This window comes from Miniopterus natalensis, chromosome 7, assembly GCF_054644295.1.
Source record: "Miniopterus natalensis isolate mMinNat1 chromosome 7, mMinNat1.hap1, whole genome shotgun sequence".
NCBI classification, from domain to species: Eukaryota; Metazoa; Chordata; class Mammalia; order Chiroptera; family Miniopteridae; genus Miniopterus; species Miniopterus natalensis.
In genome coordinates, this window is record NC_142087.1 from 49,771,693 (window position 1) to 49,792,852 (window position 21,160).

General features: G+C 34.9%; 1 protein-coding gene across 1 annotated transcript in view; it reads left to right on the forward strand.

Annotated features, from left to right (window-relative positions):
- The window catches only part of DSG1 (desmoglein 1), a 35,619-nt gene that overhangs the window by 9,471 nt on the left and 4,988 nt on the right, over positions 1-21,160 (forward strand). The window contains exons 4-14 of the mRNA XM_087819030.1: positions 989-1,144; positions 3,070-3,214; positions 4,022-4,188; positions 5,898-6,032; positions 6,323-6,508; positions 8,824-9,083; positions 10,495-10,634; positions 14,866-15,141; positions 16,699-16,832; positions 17,168-17,237; positions 19,365-19,573. Coding sequence (XP_087675156.1) covers positions 989-1,144; positions 3,070-3,214; positions 4,022-4,188; positions 5,898-6,032; positions 6,323-6,508; positions 8,824-9,083; positions 10,495-10,634; positions 14,866-15,141; positions 16,699-16,832; positions 17,168-17,237; positions 19,365-19,573 — 1,878 coding nt within the window. The remainder of the gene's footprint in view (positions 1-988; positions 1,145-3,069; positions 3,215-4,021; positions 4,189-5,897; positions 6,033-6,322; positions 6,509-8,823; positions 9,084-10,494; positions 10,635-14,865; positions 15,142-16,698; positions 16,833-17,167; positions 17,238-19,364; positions 19,574-21,160) is intronic.

A 21,160-nucleotide genomic window follows, 5' to 3' on the forward strand; every position in this document is an offset into this window, starting at 1 on the left:
AAATTAATACAAAGGCTCACGTGTTATCTCAAACTTTAGATTTTAAAAATATAGTGATTTAAGTAATGTGTTTAATCACTCAGCACATTTACAGGAGCTATTTTAATGTTTGCTCTTTCTGCCTCATAGTCTATTAAAATTAAATTTTCCTACTTTTGGCTTGTTTATGAACATTCACAATGTACCCTTTTTTAATAATCTTTTCCCTTTCACTTCCCCTTATATGCCTTTGTAAGCACACGCACACGCACACGCACACACAAAGAGGCACACTCAGAAACACATCCCCACACGCAGATTCACTCATATACAAATATATATACCTACACAGACACACATATAAACATAACAATTTCACATAGATACACATAGAGCTACTCTCCATATAGTACTTTACTTCAAAAAAGAGTCCTGGTTTCTACAACCATTTGTTTGGGGTGGTCTCTTTACTTTTCTGCTAATACAGCCTCCCCATTTTTAGAATTAAGAGCTTTTACATAGAGTCAGATATCTTTTGTTACCTACATAAATCCACTCAATCTTCTAATTTAAATAGAAAGATCAAAGTTATATAATGACAACATTGGTCAACTCCTTACGAGATCAAGAAGTTCCCTATTCTAGACCTAGTGCTAGCACAGAGTCTGAAAATAATACAATCAAAGTGTAAATGTTGAATGAATGAATGAATAAATGAATGAATGAATGACAATTGCATAGACTTAGATGTATTAGGGTAATATTTTACTTTTTTATTATTTGATAGAAATACAGATTGAATTTCTTCTATTATGTTATCAGTTACCACTTAAAATACTAGAGTTTTAACTATTCCATTTAGCTAGGAAAATAATTCTCTACTTCCAGAATTTCCCCCAAAATAACAGGGACAGGACATTCAACAGCTCTCCAAAAAGACAGCCATTATATATCAAACACAGACTTTCTTTTGCATCCTTTAATATTTTCAATTGTGCTCTTTCTGCAGATTCATTCAGATTGTGCTAAAACCCAGCAAGTTACGTACCGCATCTCTGGAGTAGGAATTGATCAACCACCTTTCGGAATCTTCGTTATTAATCAAAAAACTGGTGAAATTAATATAACATCCATAGTTGATCGAGAAGTCACCCCATTTTTCATTGTAAGTGGATGCCATGTCAATATATATTTTCAAGCCTAAATTATTTTTGGAATACCTTAAGCTCAGATCATACTTGATTTGATTTCAAGAGTCTCGGTATTAGGTATTTTTTGGTTGTCTCTTAATTCATGAGCAACTGTGACCCAAGAGACACACAGAGAAGACTGAGAGATGGAGTGTTTCCCTTAAGTGCCTTAGCAAAAATGCTAACCTCTGGTCTGGCCCCAGTGGCAAGCTAGAGAATATTTGCTTGGAAGGGAAAGTTCTCAGCCTTTACTTCGTTTCCTTAACTCGGTTGAGAATATCGGTCCCCTCTAACTCCAATGCCAAGGTGTGATTCTGTGGCTACTACAGGGGCCTTTCCTGAGTGAACACACTTTAGCATAAGTGCACATTGCTCAAGGTCACCTGAGCACAGAATGTGCTTTGGAAAGACTTCAGTTCCTCCTTAACTGAATCTTACTCTATTCTTTACAGTAGCTGGGACAAAGTTTAAGTGTTTACTCTTCAAGCCCTTAATCTCATTTCTATTTTAAGCAGCTGACCTCACGACCAACTTCATTAAAAAATATGAGGCTCTCCACCACAAACTCCTACAATTAATTCTCTTCACCTGCTCAGAAATGTTCTACAAATGCAAGATGAATTTTCTGTTTTTCCCCCCAATATATCTCAAGAGTTTCCACTGTCCCAAAATTACCTGGTTCTTCAAGAATCTTATTATATTAACTTTGTTATTTCATATCTCTTCTGCTTGCTCTGTGAGTAGCTTCCAACATGGTTAGCACTTGTTAATACTTAAAATTAAAAATAAAGACATAGACTCTAGCCAGGTAGCTCAGTTGGTTAGAGCATCATCCACATATGCCAAGGTTGAGGGTTCATTGCCAGGTCAGGCCACATACCAGAATCGAGCAATGAATGTTATCAATAAGCGGAACAACAAAATCCATGCCTCTCTCACCTCTCTGTCTCTCTCTCCCCCTTAAAATCAATCAATTTTTTTTTAAATAAAGAAGAAAGAATAAAAGAAACCCTGACTCGATCTTGTAACCTCCTCTATTAAAACCCTATCAATCCATCTCCAAAAATACCTTCCAATAATAATCTATGTTTGCCACTTTCTTTTTTTTTTTTTTAAATATATCTTTATTGATTTCAGAGAGAGGAAAGAAGAGGGAGAGAGAGAGAGAGAAACATCAATGATGAGAGAGTCATTGACCAAGCCTGCAACCGGGCATGTGTCCTGACCTGGATCCTCGGTTGATGCTCAATCGCTGAGCCACGCCCGGCCGGGCTATGTTTGCCACTTTCACTAGTACTGCTTGTCTGTACTCCTAAGACTATTTTAATTCCTTAGTCTTCTATTCCAAGTTTATATTCCTGCCTTATTTCCCACAGTGATTTCCCAAAAACTCTCTAAATCAGCATGCCAGCCTATTAGCTTTTGTTAAAGCACAATGCATTTTATATGCAGTATACCAAATAGGTAAAATAGTATACATTATATTTACGTACACGTCTAATAATAATAATCATACAAACACCTATCTAGCCACCACCTAGCTTATGAATGTTATATATCTTTGAAGCCCCCATGTGACTCTCCTTTACCACAGCCTTAACCCACCAGTAGTCCCTATTACTGATTTTACTTGTTGGAATTCTCTTTTAAGATCTATCTCAATCATTACATCATCCTATGATGTCATAGTATTTTTCCTCTCCCTTTTATAACTTATTGTGTTATTTGGAGTATATGTTTGCCTCCCCTTATTGATTATAAGTACTTCTTGTGCTTAAACTTCAGTAGGAAATAAAGTCTTACTTTTCTTTTAGTTACACAGTGCCTAGTATAGTGTCCAAACAAAATAAAAACTTAATATTTGTTGCATCATATAATTTTTCTTTTTTTCCCCCCCTAGATCTACTGCCGTGCTCTGAATTTACAGGGCCAAGACTTAGAGAGGCCTCTCGAGCTCAGAGTTAGGGTTTTGGATATAAATGACAACCCTCCAGTATTTTCTATGTCTACTTTTCTAGGACAAATAGAAGAAAATTCTAATGCAAGTAAGTAATCAACTTTATTAAGTAAACAAGACTATATTGGCTTCCAGATCATTCTTAACAGCCAGTCAACTAAATGATGTCTACATCATAATGTGCTATGTCACAAATGTGAGAGGTAATCATAGAAAAGCATGCAGAAGACAAAGGCATGAGGAAGCCTCCACAAAGGTTTTCCCTTCAATTGTGAAAGCAGCTTCAATCTGTCACATGCAAGGAGCAACTCCAAAGTACTGAGAAGAATTTCCTCATGTGATTCTCATACCAGCTCTGTAGTAGATCCCTAAGGAAAAATTTCAAAAGAACTTTGCCCAGTGGTGGCAGGGGCCCTGAGGAGAGTTTAGCCTCCCAGCCTGAGTGCTTTGAAGGGCAATCTCATCCACTTTTATTCATACTGCTTTTTTCTTTCTTTCTTTCACAGATGTGGAAACTGAGGCCAAGATCATACAGCTAGAAAGTGCTATATAGTTGAGAAACAATTGGTCTGGCCTTAATCTCATTTTGTTTCATCACAGAAGCCTTTAAAAAAATTATCACACTAGAATAAGAAGGGGAAAGGCAGAATAAAACATTTCTTTGTTTTTTAACTACCAATAATATCCAGGTTCTTGGTAAAATGTGATCTTTTTCTCAATGTGAAGGTATAGAAAGGAGCTAAGATGTTCATATGTTGAAGAAGTAGAAAGGAGAAATGGTAGAGTGCCCATTATATGAATCAACTAACTCTAACATCTTGTTGGAAAAGTAATATACTATACTGTAAGAAAACTGCAAACTGTCCATTTGCAATCAATTTTCCTTGATTTCTAGATACACTGGTGATGAGACTCAATGCTACTGATGCAGATGAACCAAATAATTTGAATTCAAAAATAGCCTTCAAGATCATAAGCCAGGAACCTTCTGATTCACCCATGTTCATTATCAACAGATACACTGGAGAAATTCGAACAATGAATAATTTTCTAGACAGAGAGGTAATTTCTTTTTCTTTGAATGGGTTATCAGTTCATAGGACCTGATTCTAAAAGCAAGAATTCCTAAGAAAGAAAGAAAAAAAAGAAACTATATTTAAAATTTTTAATTACATAACCTTTTCACATAATGGTAATGACAATAAAACAATAAAAATATCCTCAAAAGGAAAATCTGGGGATTCCTTAAATACATTTTATACTGGTAGTTTTCATTTAATTTTGCTTAGGATTTGTCTCAAATTGAGAAAACTATATTCTGAGAGTACATAAAATATGCATAAAGTAGAGGCAAAAGCTCCAAAAAAAAGGTAAGTTGTCTAATGAAATAAGTTTAAAAGACATTTGCTATTATAGCCCCCAACTTGGTGAGTCACAATGTATGGAAACATGGTCAAGGTCCTAAAAATTTTTACAGGCTAAGAAACTTGTTTACCTTTCTTTAGCCCAGCATATCCTAAGCTCATTTGACGACAGAAATCTTTTTTTTTACCCCTATGTTACACCTACTGACAGCACATTGATTACTTTGGGGAATGAATCACAGGAACAGAATGATAGAAAGAAACTAAGTGATATCCGGATCAATCTTTTCATTTACAAATAAAAAAAACAATTAGTGTTATCAAATTAGAATCAGCATTACATGGTTTCTATCATGCCATGTGGTCCTATAACTTAATGTAAAAATATCGACTTTTCGTTACTTTAAAGTAGAATATAGCTGAACTGTATGTATTGTAGGAATATACATGAGAAAGTTTTATTTCCTAATTAATACTCAATTAAATTTTATTTTAATCATTATAGTTATTTTAAAATGACAGTCTCCATTAATGACCTAAAGGTTTAGGATAAATCAGATTATTTTTACACTTTTTAATGATCTAAATGCCATCAGTTTCTAGATTACCTGTATCTCCTTTTATACTTGCTTGAAAATTACCATCTGAAGAAATGGACTACTTAACTCTTTCTCAAACTTTCTTAAAGAACCCAATGAAACGCCTTTAATATCGAAAGAGTTTTAGTTCTAAAGAGCTCTAAAGAGCTCTAAAAAGTAAAGGAACTCTGTAGTCACTGGGAAGCCACCAGAGCAGATGTTCTTAACCTGGCGTCCATAGAGAGACCTCAAGATGTCTCTAATTATGGCTCCTCTAAGATCGTGTCTCTGTTTTAAATGAGAATGCAAATATGTGTGTGTCTGGAAAAGCAGCCATAGCTCTTACCAGCTTCTAAACGTTTAAGCACCATAGAGAAGACTCAAGGAGCTAGATCACCAATAATTCCACTGCCACAACCTGCCGGCCCCAGCAATGCAAACCATCTGTTACCTCTTTCTTCTTGCAAACTCGGGGGCTGGTTATCAAAGGTATGGAATTTTCATGCCAAAATTCTTGATAAGTGTTAATCTCTCTCCTCCTGATCATTTTGAACCAATTTACCCTTTATACACGTTTTCCAATTCTGAGCAAAGAATAAGGTATGAGGCTTTTAGAGAATGTTGCTTCTTTTAAATGAGGCTCGATAAGCAAATGGCAACTTTCATATCGATTCATGTGAAATTTGGAAATTTTCAATGATCTGTATTACCCTTATCACCACCATAGATTTATGTAAATGATGAGCCAACATTTTAAAAGAACTTAGCATGAGACAGAATGGGGATTGTCTATGGCAACTGTGATATTGTTTGCCATGTGTGCCTGTAGCAATATAGCCAGTATTCTCTCGCCGTAAGAGGCTCTGACCGAGACGGCGGGTCAGACGGAATGTCCGCAGAGTGCGAGTGCAGCATTAAAATCCTCGATGTCAATGACAACATCCCGTACATGGAACACTCTTCAGTAAGTATTCGCCTTTGAAACTAATAACTTAAATTCATGCCATCCTAACATTCCTTTGAACAGCCCTGTCTATGTTATCCTTAGTCACCTAAACCCAAATGTAGACAAGTACTTCGTGCTTGTTTATATAATGCCCAGGGAGGCAACTATTTGAACACTGAGAAGAGACACTATAAACACAGATCCCTTTTCTAACTAATGAGGAACTATAAACATTCAATGTAAGCCTAGCAGAGTTCTCTCCCTCACACAGTTTGTGGTAAGGTCTTTTGTTTTACTTCCTATTTCAGTATTCCGCAAGAATCGAAGAAAACGCTCTGCACTCAGAATTGCTCCAAATCAGAGTCATTGATTTGGATGAAGAGTACACGGCTAACTGGATGGCAGTGATTTTCTTTATCTCTGGAAATGAGGGAAATTGGTTTGAGATAGAAATGAATGAAAGAACAAATGTGGGAATTTTGAAGGTTGTTAAGGTATGGTATAATTATCCTAAATATTCTGTTCTCTTGGTCTTTTTCCAAATGTTAATCTTAAAATAAAATGTTAAGATTTCACAAACTCGAGTGGGTGAAAGAATAAACATTACTGTTTTAAAATGGTATATGATATAGAGCTTTTACATAGAGAGGTTTTCCGTTTATATAATGTCATGAAAACAGGCATTGAATTTTAAATTGAAACTCTTCTATCAATACAGTACTCCCTCACAGATCATATCAATTGAAAGAATTTTTAAACATGAAACTAGTTTTATGCTTACAGCAAAGTATGATTAATACTTAATGTTTTTAAATATTTGAAAAAATGTTTTTTAAATCAGGTTTAATATGGCCTCTACAAAAAATGTGTCCTTATTGACATATAACAATTATTATGCACTATGAATATTCACTATATAAATCAAACGTTCTTTATTCTTCTAGTGTGATTTTATGGAATTAATATTAAATTACTGTAATTGTAGAATCACATCTCATTGTGGCTGCTGACCAGGGTTGATTATGAACATACATTAGAAATTCGGTCCAAGTCACCAAAGTTCGCCTGTGTCCCCCTTACATTGATAGTTCACCAAATTACCTGCAGAATTTCCTCTGAGGTATAAGGGGGGAAAATGCCTGACTCCTAGGGAGTTAATAGTGAAAATTTAATCCTGTACTATAAGACCTATTGAGTCTGTTTTTAAAATATGCAATAGTGCCCTGGCTGGGTAGCTCAATGGGTTAGAGTATTGTCCTGATACACCAAGATTGCAGGTTTGATCCTGGGTCAGGGCACATACAAGAAGCAACCAATGAATGCATAAGTAAGTGGAACAAATTGATGTTTTTCTCTCTTTCTCCCTTCCTCTCTCAAAATTAATTTTTAATAAATTGTAATAGTAGTACATGAACTGTATGTGATGTCTGCAATATGGATTCTTCATAGTAAAATTTAATTCCTTTTTCACTATTTCCTTCCTTCAAAATAGTCCTCGAAAATAGACCCCTAAGGAATTCTGTCCTCATGGGAATGTGTGATCATTTGTTTCATGTCGTCATAAATTGTCACCATGTCTACAGCTTCCATTTAGTGAGGCCATGTACAGAGGCATTAGTCTAGTCCTCACAGCATCCCTGCTATAGGTTATATGCCCATATTACAGATTAATACATTGAGGTTCAAAGAGAGTATGTAACCTCCTTAAGTTCTCATAACTAGTATATGGTACAGTTTACATTCAAACCTATATCTCTCTAGCTATTAAGTCCATATTCTTTCCACTAAACTACCTAGGATTCCATGCTGGAGAAACTGAGTCCTAGACTATTTCATACTAAACTATTATATTACTTTAGAAAACTAATCTCTGTCCTCAACACCTCTATCTGTAAAATGGGAATGATTTGGATCTTTCTCCCAGGCATGGCATCATATATTAATTCCCTTTTTATGATTATATATAATATGTAATAAGTATGTGTGTTTGTGTGTAATGTATATGTAGACATGATTTTATAGCCATTCTTGAAATTGCAAATACAGCCAACATTAGAGCAAAAATTAAAAGTTTTAGCTAAGTGAAGTGTTCAATGCATGAATCAATGGTCATCTAAATGACTCATGTGAAAATTTAGGGAAATATATTTGGCATAATGCATAGTTGTTTGTGGATTTTATGAGTAGTGGTTATTGACACCATCTTTTATAATAGAAATGACTACTTGATTATTTTTTAAGATGAAATAATTTATTCCAGAATATGTTGAAAAAAAATAAGAACTTCTCTTTATTACTTATATGCTACATTCTAGTACCTAACTTAATGAAAGAAGTCATATTTATAGAAGTAAAATTCTTCTAAATAGTTCTTTATGGATAAAACCAGTCAAATGATGGAACCTACAATGTATCTAGCCCATACTTTGTATAAAAAGAACTACTTTCTGAAAAATATTAAATGATACAGGGTAACATAAACTGCCCTTGCAACTACAAAATGCCAGGATTTGACCATCTATATTATATTTATTAAGTTTTTAATTTGGTGGACAATTAGGGCTCATGTCATACATTTTCAATTTTTCAACTAAGGATACAAGACAATTGGACTTTTTCTTACCATATATATTTTTATGTGTTTGTATTGTATTAAAGATAAAAAAGTAAGAATACATTGTGTGTATTTATATTTAATTAAAGAAAGAGGCATAAATTTTTTTCTGCCTATTATCAAAGAAAAAGATTTATTTTTCTTCTAGAATTTTTTTCTTCTTAGAGTAAAACTATTTCACTCTGTATTTTCTAGCCCTTAGATTATGAAGCTATGGAGAATCTGCAACTTAGTATTGGTGTTAGAAATAAAGCCGAATTTCATCAATCAATTATGTCTCAATATAAGCTCACAGCGAGTGCAGTCTCCGTGACTGTGTTAAATGTAATTGAAGGCTCAGTGTTCCGTCCAGGTTCAAAGACATTTGCAGTAACTAGTAATATGGGACAAAATTATAAAGTGGGGGATTTTGTAGCTACCGATCTGGACACTAATCAACCTTCAACAACTGTTAGGTAAGACTGACATTTTCCAACTAATATTCATCACATGTTGAATTAAGTACATATGTTCTTTTTAGAAATTTTAAGTATGAATTGAAATATTTTTCATTATTTTGAAGCCATTATTTAATCATAAAAAGTACTAACTACTGAATTACTTAATTTAGAGTGCTTAACTTACAAAAATATAAAAATTTGTGCAAAATGTATGATGTAAAATTGTAAAGATGCAAAATGTGAAAATATTGTATCTTTAAATTTTTACACTCCTGTGTTTATATATTTTATTGACCAATTTGCTAATTATCACATATCAAGGTCATTTACCCTGGAAGATTTTATGGACTGATTTTCCCACAGCAAATTTGCCCAGATTGAAGTCAATTAGATTTAGTTACTTTCTTTACTTTAATCAGCACTTAGTATTGGCCAATAATAACTTTGGTATGAAAATGAATTAGATTAAGGGGAAAATATCATGCCATGAAATTTTTTAAAACTCTGTATATCCAAATATTTCTACTTGATTATAAAAAATCTGTGTGTATATGTGCACATGTGTTTTAATCATGTGCTTGTGATAAAAATAACAGTGGGGAAAAGACCTCACAAATGAGATTTTAAAGCTTTTTGTATTCTTTTCACACTATGTGAGTATTTCTGTTATAACTCTTAGCACACTGTACCACCATTGCTGACAAACTCTCTTTACCCCGCAGATGTGAGTTCACTGCCCACCCCTTACCCCCCACCCTTGTGTCCTCTCAAAGTTCTATTACCTGAGTTTAGCAGACACCTGAGACAGGGAGTTACTAACCAGTATTTCTTTAACAGATGTAAATGAGGGGGGAAAAGACATTGAAGTGAAAGATGAGGAAAGAGAATAGAAAATAGGACAGAATCCCAAGGAAAGGACATAGGTAGTTTGAAATTCAAAGGAAGTCCTGTAAAGCCATTGTGTATATGGAGAGGGGGAGTGGGAATAGGAAGGGGATGCTGGCAAGCTGATGAGAAAGTAACTTCTTTGGGAAGAGAATAATTTAGAATTATTCATGAGCTCAGCAAGTCCTAGGGTCTGGGTCTCCCAGGATAGTTCTGATGCTACCAAAATCAAATGAAAACCAGACTGCAAGTATCCAAGGATTATTCTGAAATCTAAGTGGGCATAAGAGACATTCCATCAGAAATGGCTGTTCAGTAATTCTTTTTTCTTAAATTTGCAGCTTTGTCTATTTCTGAATGTCCTCAAATACTGGGACTGCCCTTAAAAAAAAAAAAAAGTGTCTCTAATAACTGAAAATTATATTCAGGGATTATAACTAATGACAAGAAACATATGTTTTATAAATAAAATCTCTCCTTTTCTCTCTCTCTCCTTTTTAGATAGCTGACATTAATTTATGCTATTACCTTTCAAATACAGATATGTAATGGGAAATAATCCAGCTGATCTGCTCTCTGTTGACTCAAAAACGGGCATTATTACTTTGAGAAATCAAGTTACCATGGAACAATATCAAATGCTTAATGGAAATTACCAAGGGACAATTCTATCTATAGATGGTAAGAGATCAATTTAACTTTTTCCCTTCTAGAAGTACTTTATATATATGTGTGTGTGTGTGTGTTTGTATATATATGTGTGCGTATGTGTGTATACATACATATATGTACTTATATGTGTGTAAGTATATATATGTATGTATATATATTCAGAAATTAAATTTTTAATCATTGCATTTTGAAGTAATGCTTTTTCCAACAAAAGTTATCATATAGGGTATTAAAGAATCAAATCTTGAATGATATGAAAGGCAGTATAATTTAGTGGATAAGACCATGAGCTCTGGAATGAGACTGGATTGGTATCTTGTGCCATCACTTACTAGTTATGGGATTTTAGAGAAGTTATTTAACCCATTTATCCCTCAGTCTGCTCTCCTGCAAAATGGAACGATAACAATATAGATTTAAGGAGTTATTACATATAAAACACTTAGACTTTCAATAAATGTTAGTTCTTATTAATCTAAATGAAAATTTTAAAATTGTATGTATTGTAAAATTATTTTCAAATAGGCCAGAAGCCAAGCTAACTTAGCTTTACATAATCTTTGGAAAATTGATATAAACCTTTGTGTAAGCAATTTGCATGCTTTTCAAAACCATCAAAATTAAATGAGGCTGGTCACTAAAGGAGGAAATTTCCTCGAGACTAATTCTACTGAGCAATACTTGCTAATTCAGCTGCACCTTCTTCCTTCCTTTTCCTTCTCTTTTTCCTTTCTCAATTATCCTAAAAGAGGTTTCACAATTTCCATTTGCTTTACAGATTAAAAATAATAATAAATAGCAGTTCTTTAAAGTCATTCAAGAATTCAGAATTTTTACCAAATTACAATGTTTTTTCCATAGTCAAAATAAATGTAGTTTTAAAAATATATGTTACAGATAGAGATGTGATTCCATTTATAGGTAAAGCTTATTTTGATTTATTGCTGAAATGATCTTAAGTAATTGCTAGTTTACTCCATTTCTTACAACCAACATCAAGCTTAGAGACATGAAGGGAAATTTGAAACTTTGCTTACGAAACTGTTAGGCTTATGGCAAACAGAAAGCATGTCTTTTCTCATCAAAAAAGGGAATAAATATTACATGTGGTGATAATTATAAAAATAACAATAAAACCAATAACATTAGAATCAGCATAGCTGAGATGAAAGGGCATGGGATTTAATATCATAGACTGGATTTAAACTTGTCTCTAGCCCGGCCGGGTGTGGCTCAGCGGTTGAGCATCGACCTAGGATCCAGGAGATGGGGGTTCGATTCCCGGTCAGGGCACATGCCCGGTTGTGGGCTCGATCAGTGACTCTCTCATCATTGATGTTTCTATCTCTCTCTCTCCCTCTCCTTTCTGCTCTTGGAAATCAATAAAGATATATTTGAAAAAATAAAATAATAAAATGAAATGAAATGAAATAAAATAAAATAAAAATAAATTACCTGAGTTTATAGACAGGAGTAGTGCAGTGTGTATATAATGTTCAAAAATAAAACACATTTTCTTTTATAAAAAGATATGCTATAATGACTTTTGCAGCAAACTTAGCTTCATAAAATGGATTGAATAGTATTTAAAAGATCAAGTGTTCAAAATATTAAAAATAGCCTACATGGCTCAAAAACATTTAAGATAGAAGAAAAGGGACTGGTGAATGGGGGAAATGGGAAGATGTTGGCCAAAAAGTACAAACTTCCAATTATGAAATAAATAAATTCTGGGGATCTAATGCACAACATTGTAATTAATGATAACAATATTGTGCTATATACTTGAAAGAGTAGATCTTAAATTTTCTCACCTCAAAAAAAAGAAACGAAACTATATGATATGATGGAAACTTTAGCTAACACTGTGGTGGTAGTCCAATTGTAAAACATAAGTATATAAAATCAGCATATTGTACATCTTAAATTTATATAATGTTACATGTCAATTATAGTATCACAATAAAATGGGGGGAATAGATAGCAAAAAGGAGGTTATCGTGGAATTTTTAAAAATTGTTTCAGCGATAACCACATGTAAATATTTGCAAGTGGGCTATAGAAAAAGATGTTGTTCCATCAACATCATTCCTACACTGCAGCAAGAATTATTATGACCACTGAGGTCTAGCCTAATAGCGCATGTTGGTGAAGAAACTTTTCTATACGGTAGATGCTAACTTTTGGAAATCTTATCTCTGAAGGAGAGAAAAATCACACCTGGGCCCTGGCCAGTGTGACTCAGTGGTTAGAGCATCAACCCGAGCACTGAAGGGTTGCTTGTTTGATTCTCGATCAAGGGCACGTACCTGGGTTGCAGGTTCAATCCCCAGCCCTGGTCAGGGTGCACGTGGGAGGCAACCAATCAATGTGTCTCTCTCACATCGATGTTTCTCTCTCTTTCTCTCCCCCTCTCTCTTCCCACTAGCTCTAAAACTCAATGGAAAAAATATCCTTAGGTGAGGGTTAACAAAAATGAACAAACAAACAAAAATCACACCAGCAATGTGGTTTTTCTATAGTGAGCAATTCCTAATCATAAATTTTCATATTCAAATCCTACAGAAAACAAATTGTGCAGATGTGATGAATATGTCTCTTTTAAGGTAACTTAGAATAGTTAGAACAATTGCATACAAAATACAAATACAAGTAGCTTCCATTCACTTAAATAGATGTGAACATGACTGACTTTTTAAAATCAAATGTAAATGACTGCAGCAATGTGTTTCTAATATTGGTCTGAGCAACTTTTCTCATTTAAAAATATCTTTTTTATCACCTCTTACATATACCATTTTTTGTTAAACTGCTATAGATACATGATTATTTTGATAGATTATTTTTATTTTTATTGATGAAAGTATTACAGATGTCCCCTTTTTTCATTGACTCCCTCCACCCCGCTCCCGCCCCCTCCTCAGGCCTTCCCTGCACTACTGTTTGCCCTTGGGCTATGCATATATGCATATAAGTTATTTGGTTAATCTCTTCCCGCCCCCACCCCTTCTCTCTAAAATACATCAGTCTGTTGCATGTTTCAGTGTCTCTGGATCTGTTTTGTTCATTAGCTTATTTTGTTCATTAGATTCCACATATAAGTGAGATCATGAGCTACCTGTCTGATGGTTTTTAATGGATGAATTTTGTTGCAAGATAAGGGCACAAATATATATTCAAATATATTTCTTATTCAACGTTATTGAGGTATAACATACATATAATAAATACACCCTTTTAAAGTGTACAGCTTGATGAGTTGACAGATGTATACATTCATATATACACTGCCACGAACAAGATCTAGAACATATTCACCACCAAAAAGAGTTCCCTGGCACACTTTTGTAGTCAATACTACAGCCCTACTTTAGCCTGAGGCACTTGCTGATCTAAATATAGATGTATTCTGATGTACTACCTTCCGTGTCAAGTGCACTAAAAAAATCAGTTTACTATTTTGAAGTACTGGTTGGTTGGTTGGTTGGTTGGTTGGTTGGTTGGTTGGTTGGTTGGTTAGATGAAATAAACAGTAAATGTGAAACAATTAAGTTGAAACAAATAACAAATGTCCCTACCCCTGTGTTTAGTCAAGGAACACAATAACCTACTGAAACTTTGAAGGGCAAGAAGAAAGCAAATTTGGAATATCTGCTTGTGAAACAAAAGCATTTCACCTTCTTATTGAAATGAAAATCCACCCCCCCACACACACACACATCTCTGATAGTGCAAGTTTCCTCTCCTATGATTTATTGGTTGTGAGTTTTGGAATATGCTGCTTTATCACTAGGAAATTTTTGTAGAAATGATTTACCAACCTGCTCAAACTCTGTTCATTTTGTCAGCCCATAAAAGGTAAAGAACAAACATAATTGAAGAAGACAAAAAACAACCACCAAAAAAAAATCTAGCTCTACTATAGAAATGTGCAAAAAAAAATAGGCTAGGACTGCCCCTACTGTGGCTTATAACACGCCACTGGCTGATACATTCATAAGTTGGAGTTTATTGTTTATGCTTCTCTACACATGAGACAGTTTTTCAGAAGCACTAATAGTCATAAAAGTTTGATTTAAAAAATGAGTCATGAACAAGGGAGAATTTGGGAAGTTACTGAATGAATGGAGATAAAGACATTGAAATAAGTATTGATGCAAAAAGAAAACAGTTTTGTATTGTCCAATAATTATTACACTAAATTTGTAAACTATTTCTTCCATTTTGAACCTTGTTACAGATGCTCTTCAAAGAACTTGTACTGGCACAATTATTATTGATCTTCAAGGTTCTGGCTGGAAAACACCTGACACTACTCCAAACTATAACACTAACAATGTAGTTGACACTAGTACAAATGAATTTGGACCTCACGTATCTGCTACAGTCAACCCAGAAGGCAATGGAAACACAGATTATCAAGTACCAGACACATACGTGCCCATGTTCCCAGATAATGTACATTTTGGTCCTGCTGGCATTGGACTACTCATCATGGGATTCTTGGTCCTAGGATGTAAGTACTTTAATAGTCCAATCTATATGTGCCCATCCAAAAACTGTGAGATGTTTTCTTATCTTTTGATAAAAATGTATTTACAAATTCTTATTTTGTTCAATTATCAAGACATTTCTACATTTGGTGCTGGATTTATAAGATTTAAAAAATCTAACTGCTTGGCAATAGAAGGTAGAAGTTTTTTCATCCAATCTCAATGCAATGGGAAGTCCCATAATAGGCAGGTCAAATTGCTATTTGAGTGAAGAAGAAATGAGCAACAGTTGATTGAAACAGTAAGAAAAGCATACATATTGCCCGGTCGGGCGTGGCTCAGCGGTTGAGCGTGGACCTAGGATCCAGGAGATTGATGGGGTTTGATTCCCAGTCAGGGAAGATGCCCCGGTTGCGGGCTCGATCCCCAGTCAGGGGCATGCGGGAGGCAGCCGATCAATGACTCTCTCATCATTGATGTTTCTATCTCTCTCTCTCCCTCTCCCTTCCTCTCTCTGAAATCAATAAAGATACATTAAAAAGAAAAGGAAAGAAAAGTGTACATAAAGAAAGTAAATTCTGAGTTGAGTTTTAACAGAACTAGCCTGATGAACAAGAAAAAGGGAACATAATAAAAGGAGGGGGAAAAAAACCCACCAAAGAATGAGAGTGCTGGTTACTGAGATAAAGGACTCCAATAAGGAAGAAATAAAGCATGTATTGGATTGCGTGGTGGCAGTTAAGACTAGAAAGACAGGCAGGGACCAAACGCTGAAGGGATTTCATGCTATGCTAAGACTTAATGAAAGGGAAAGTCAAGTAGACATAGGGTTCAACTTCAGCTTCTAAATGTAATTGTCTGGTAGAGTCTTCCAAAGGTTACCTATCTTCACTGAGCCACACTTTTGCCATCTATTACCTCACAACATTGCTTTGATGATCAAAAATAAGTACCACACATGGCAACATTTAGAGATAGATCACATTTATGATCGCTAGAGTAGACCTAGTCAAGTATCTAGCCATGAGGACATAATATCCAATGGGTTATCTAGGTGGTCTCCAACATCGCTTTGAGTGATGATAGAAATTAGAGTGGAGATGAGCTAGATCCTCCAGTCTCTGAGGAATGAGAAGGGGAGTTCTGAAGTAATTAGGTAGATATCTGCACATTACCATTAAATTAATGTAAACATTGCCATTTTTTAAGTATAGATCATAAAATCTTAATGTCAGGAGATACTTCAGGCATTATTTAATTAAAACATACACACATAAAATATGAAATCAAAGCACTCTGCATATGAAATATTTTTTGCTACCTATTTTAATCGTATGATACTATTTGTAATCTGAATCCAATATAACAAATTAAAATGGATTGTAAATCTAGAATACTGAAGCTCACATTGATTTTAGCTTTTCAGCATTATTCACTTTATTTTCTGAAAATGTCATAGTTATTTTAGGGGGAATAAAATGGGGTTCTATTAGGGATTCAAATTTAACCACAAAAGCAAGTTGTTTTGTTTTAATAGGGCCCTGCTGCTAATTTCAATATTCCTATCCTTTCACCATCAGTGGTCCCATTTTTGTTGATCTGTTGTGATTGTGGAGGCGCCCCTGGTGGTGGAGCTGGCTTTGAGCCCGTTCCTGAATGTTCAGATGGAGCAATTCATCCGTGGGCAGTAGAATTACCACCGCCTCAGCCCGGGGTAAGTGCGGATCTGTAAGAAATGACCTATGGTAGCCACCCAAGCTCAGCCTTAGTCACATGAAACAAGAGGTTGGTGATCACTCACAGACTATGCTGTTCTTTGTTCTGGGCCAGCCAGTGGGGAAAATGAAGAGAAATCAGAGGTACCTCAAAATTAAATGGAAGTAACCAGGGAAGGCTTTCTGTATGAGGTTCCTGTTTTAAATGGATTTCAAATGTTTCCTAAGTCATATTCTTTCAGAAAATCTGAGATAATTTGAGAACTAACCCATGTATAACTATAGAAAGAAAAGAGTCATTACAAATGGGAAAATGTTGTTTCTTGTCTTTTAGACTATTACCACTGCCCCCATACCATCAGGAACAGGAGGTGTACAACTAATTGAATGTATTGACACTTCAGGTACAATTTTTTTTTTTTAAATACTCAAATGACTCAGATGGAATTTTGTTCTCTCTTTGCATGCCTCGTTGTTTCTCAATTATTTTGTCTTTAAAATTGTTTCTATTTTTCTGTTTTAAATGACTGACTTGCAAATTAAATGATAAGGAAAAACCTATAATAATTCTTATTCTTATATGTTGGATTTTTTAAATCTTCCTTAATCATCAGAGAGTACTTAGGAAATGGCTTGATTAGGATGTCTATAAATAAGAGAGAGTAACTGAATTGTAACCACAATTCTATTTTGGTCTTGTATTTGTTTGTTTGTTTGTTTTGTCCAATAGAGCAAATCTTATTTACTCCCAAAATACTAATTAGAATTAAAGTGTCACCCAATTAAAATAGATCTGTGCTCCTTTATTGAGAAGAGAATCTAGCTCCACAATTCATGACTGGATCAAAGTCATTCTGGCTTCAGCTGCTATCATGGCAAAATAAAGACTGTATGCATTCTCAGCATCAGCATAAATGTTGACCTAAAAATATTTGTTAGTTTCTCAGATTGGAAGTAAGTGGGTGAAACACTGTCAAAATCTTTTAAAGCTCTCATCTGAGGTTTCGTGCATGTGGTGGAATTTCTCCTTGCCCATGGGTAAGACTATCAGTACAACTTACCTTACCACAGAGGTCTAAACCAGTTCATAGGCGGAAACCAGGGGACAATTAGAAATATCACAGTAAGTCAGCAACTACCACTCAAATAAAGAGAACAATTAACTTTTAGAAACTTCTCATATCTTTGAAAAGAGTTGTACCATCTTTCCTTTTTTTCAAGGTAAATAATTATTGAGTCTCTTATTTTCCTGTCAGTCTTCTTCAAACTTGTAATCATGACTTTTCTACTTTGAACTCATTAAAATGTAAGAAGCCCAGAAATATTTATAACTTGTAGAACTGGTCCTTGTTCAAAGGACTGAACATGTTAGTGTTTAAAACTATTTCTCCTCCTGATGTATCCATCTTTGTCAACGACACCAACATTCCCCCACGTCAAAAGTAGGAACTCATTCTTATATATTTCCGTTATTGATATCCAATCAGTTCTCAAGACATCAATCCACAAGGCTTTATTTATACATTTAATCTCTCATTAGGTCTACAAATCTTTTTTTTAATATATCTTTATTTATTTCAAAGAGAGGAAGGCAGAGGGAGAGGGAGAGAGAGATAGAAACATCAATGATGAGAGAGTCATTGATCGGCTGCCTGGTCTACAAATCTTTACACAAATCTTTTGAACAAAGCACAATGAGAGGTACCAAAGTAATAGAAGTATGGAAAAGACACTGTTCCTAAAAGTCAATATATTTAAAATATTAAAGCGTAGGACACCTATCCCATATCAACACTTGCCCTGTCCATGGCACTTCCGTAGTCCAGGCCATCATTTTATCTCACCTGCTTAGAATATTATAAGAAGCTTCCATTCACCCCTCACATCCAAGTGCAAATTCAAGACTCCCATGTAAACTTTTCCCCTCACCATAGCCATGGCTTCTTCTCTGAAAGCCGTGGTTCTTGGGCCTTCTTCTGGAGGCCCTGTGCTTCTAATACATTGGGGTATTCTTATACTATTTAACTTTTAGAATTTAGGTTATTTCCCCCCAATTTTTGTTAATTCAAAATCTCATAATAACTATATATGGTGCCAGTTGGGTACTGGAAATCTCAAGGGGACCACTGTAAAGTATATGATCTTCTGATCAGTATGTTGTACAGCTGAAACTAATACAAAATAATATTGAATGTAGACTGTAATCAAAATGTTTTTAAAAAAATAAAAAGTAAAATGAAAACCTCTAAAGCATAGGTGTTTATAACCACTATGCAGCCCCTCACTTCTAGCTCAACATGTAGTTACCAACAAACAATTAACAACAATAATTAACAAATTAACAAATTAATTGATAATATTATTTTGAACTCAATGTCATATTTATACTTCCTATATTTAGATATCACTTTCATTTTTTTCTTTGCTCACAAATGCATACTTAAATGAAGAACCATACATTACAATAAGTTACTGATTTTTGGTCCACAATACACTAGATAAAGTAAATTTAATTTGATCTTTACTTTCAGGAGTTTACACAAATGAGTATGGTGGCAGAGAAATGCAAGATATGGAAGGAGAAGAAAGAATGACAGGATTTGAACTAGCTGATGGAGTTAAAACACCAGGAGCACCTGACATATGTCAAGAATATTCTGGAACATTAAGAAGAAATTCTATGAGGGAATGTAGAGAAGGAGGTCTGAATATGGACTTCATGGAAAGTTACTTCTGTCAGGTAAGGGCTCTAGACCCATGACTTCCTCTCTATCCTGCACCCACTGCTATACTCCAGGCTCCCACTCTTTTCCAACAGGGCTTTGGCAGGCATCTCCTAGCTAGGTTCCTAGCCTCTAGTCTTGATGCTTGAAGATCCATAGTGCTGCTAAATAATACAACTAAAACTCTGACCTAGGCCTCTTACTCCCCCACTTAATAATAGCCAATGGATCCCAGCTGTGTTTTGTCTATGGCATGAAGTCTAAATTCCTTAACGTGACAAATAAGCTTATTCACAGATTGACCCTTCCCTCACATCTCCAATTACTCCTTACTACCAATTCCACTTGCCAAGTGCCTTTGCCTTACTCACCATCTATTGCCCTCCATGTCTTTGCTTATGCTGTACCTGTACTGGAATGCTTTTATCTGGTCATCTCTCTCACAAACCCCTACCCATCTTTCAAGACCCAGTTCAAATATTTACTGCCTCTGAAGTTTTCATTGTTAAACATTTCAGTCAAAATAAGATTGATGTTTCCTTATTTGTATTTCTGTAGTACAGATTCTCCTTGACTTATAATGGGGTTGTGTCTATCCTAAGTTGAAAATGCATTTAACACACGTATCCTACCACAAACATCCTAGCTTAGCCTAGCCGGTTTCTACTGAATGGGCATCACTTTTGCATCATCATAAGTCAAAAACTTGTTAAGTTGAACCATCACAAGTCAGGGGCCATTTGTACTTTGTTTATACATTTTATAGACCCTACCATTGTTAAAACCTGTTAGTTATATGTCTACCACACTTTTTGGTGCCTCAGCTACATGCTCTCCACATTATGTTGCCAGTACTTAGCTCAGTTCCAGGCACATAATAAACATTCAATAAGAGTAAGTTCAAGAGCCATAGAACAATTCCAGAACATTCAAAGAACCAATAACGTTTAATTTTGCCATGCCCAGGTAGAGGCAGAAGTGCCCATGGTTACATGCCATGTGATACTTAAGCTTTAAGGAATTTACTGTCTCTGATATGCTTATGTCCTTCTACATCCTGGCCTAAAATGCCTTCATGAACTCTCCTAATGGTTTGGATGGTGGCTGATATTTTGAAATAAGATACTAGTTAAAGCCTTTCAAATAACAATAGATAATAACAGGAGGCCTGTTGCTAAAACCCACAGGAATACTTCCTATCCATGTCCTTAAAAATAAATATTATTTTCATGAAAAGTATAATTCTGCCTGAATACTTTTGCACTCACAGCCTCTTCTACCCATAATATTCTATCTGCTTTGCTCACTGTCCCTTGACTCAAATCTCTGAACAAACATAACTTTTTTGAGATGCCATCCTTGACCATTCTATCTGAAAGAGCAACCCCCATCACTTTCTATCTCTTTACCCTGCACTTACCACCTCCTGACAAATACGTTTGTGTTGTCTGCTTCATCCTACTAAAACGTAAGCCTTACAAGAGAGGGACTTTACCTGGCTTTATTCATTTCTTTATTGCCAAGTTCCTAATAGAGTGTCTGGCAGATCTAAGGACAACTCAAAAAATATTTGTGAATAAAATAGCATAATGAGTTGGTTTGCT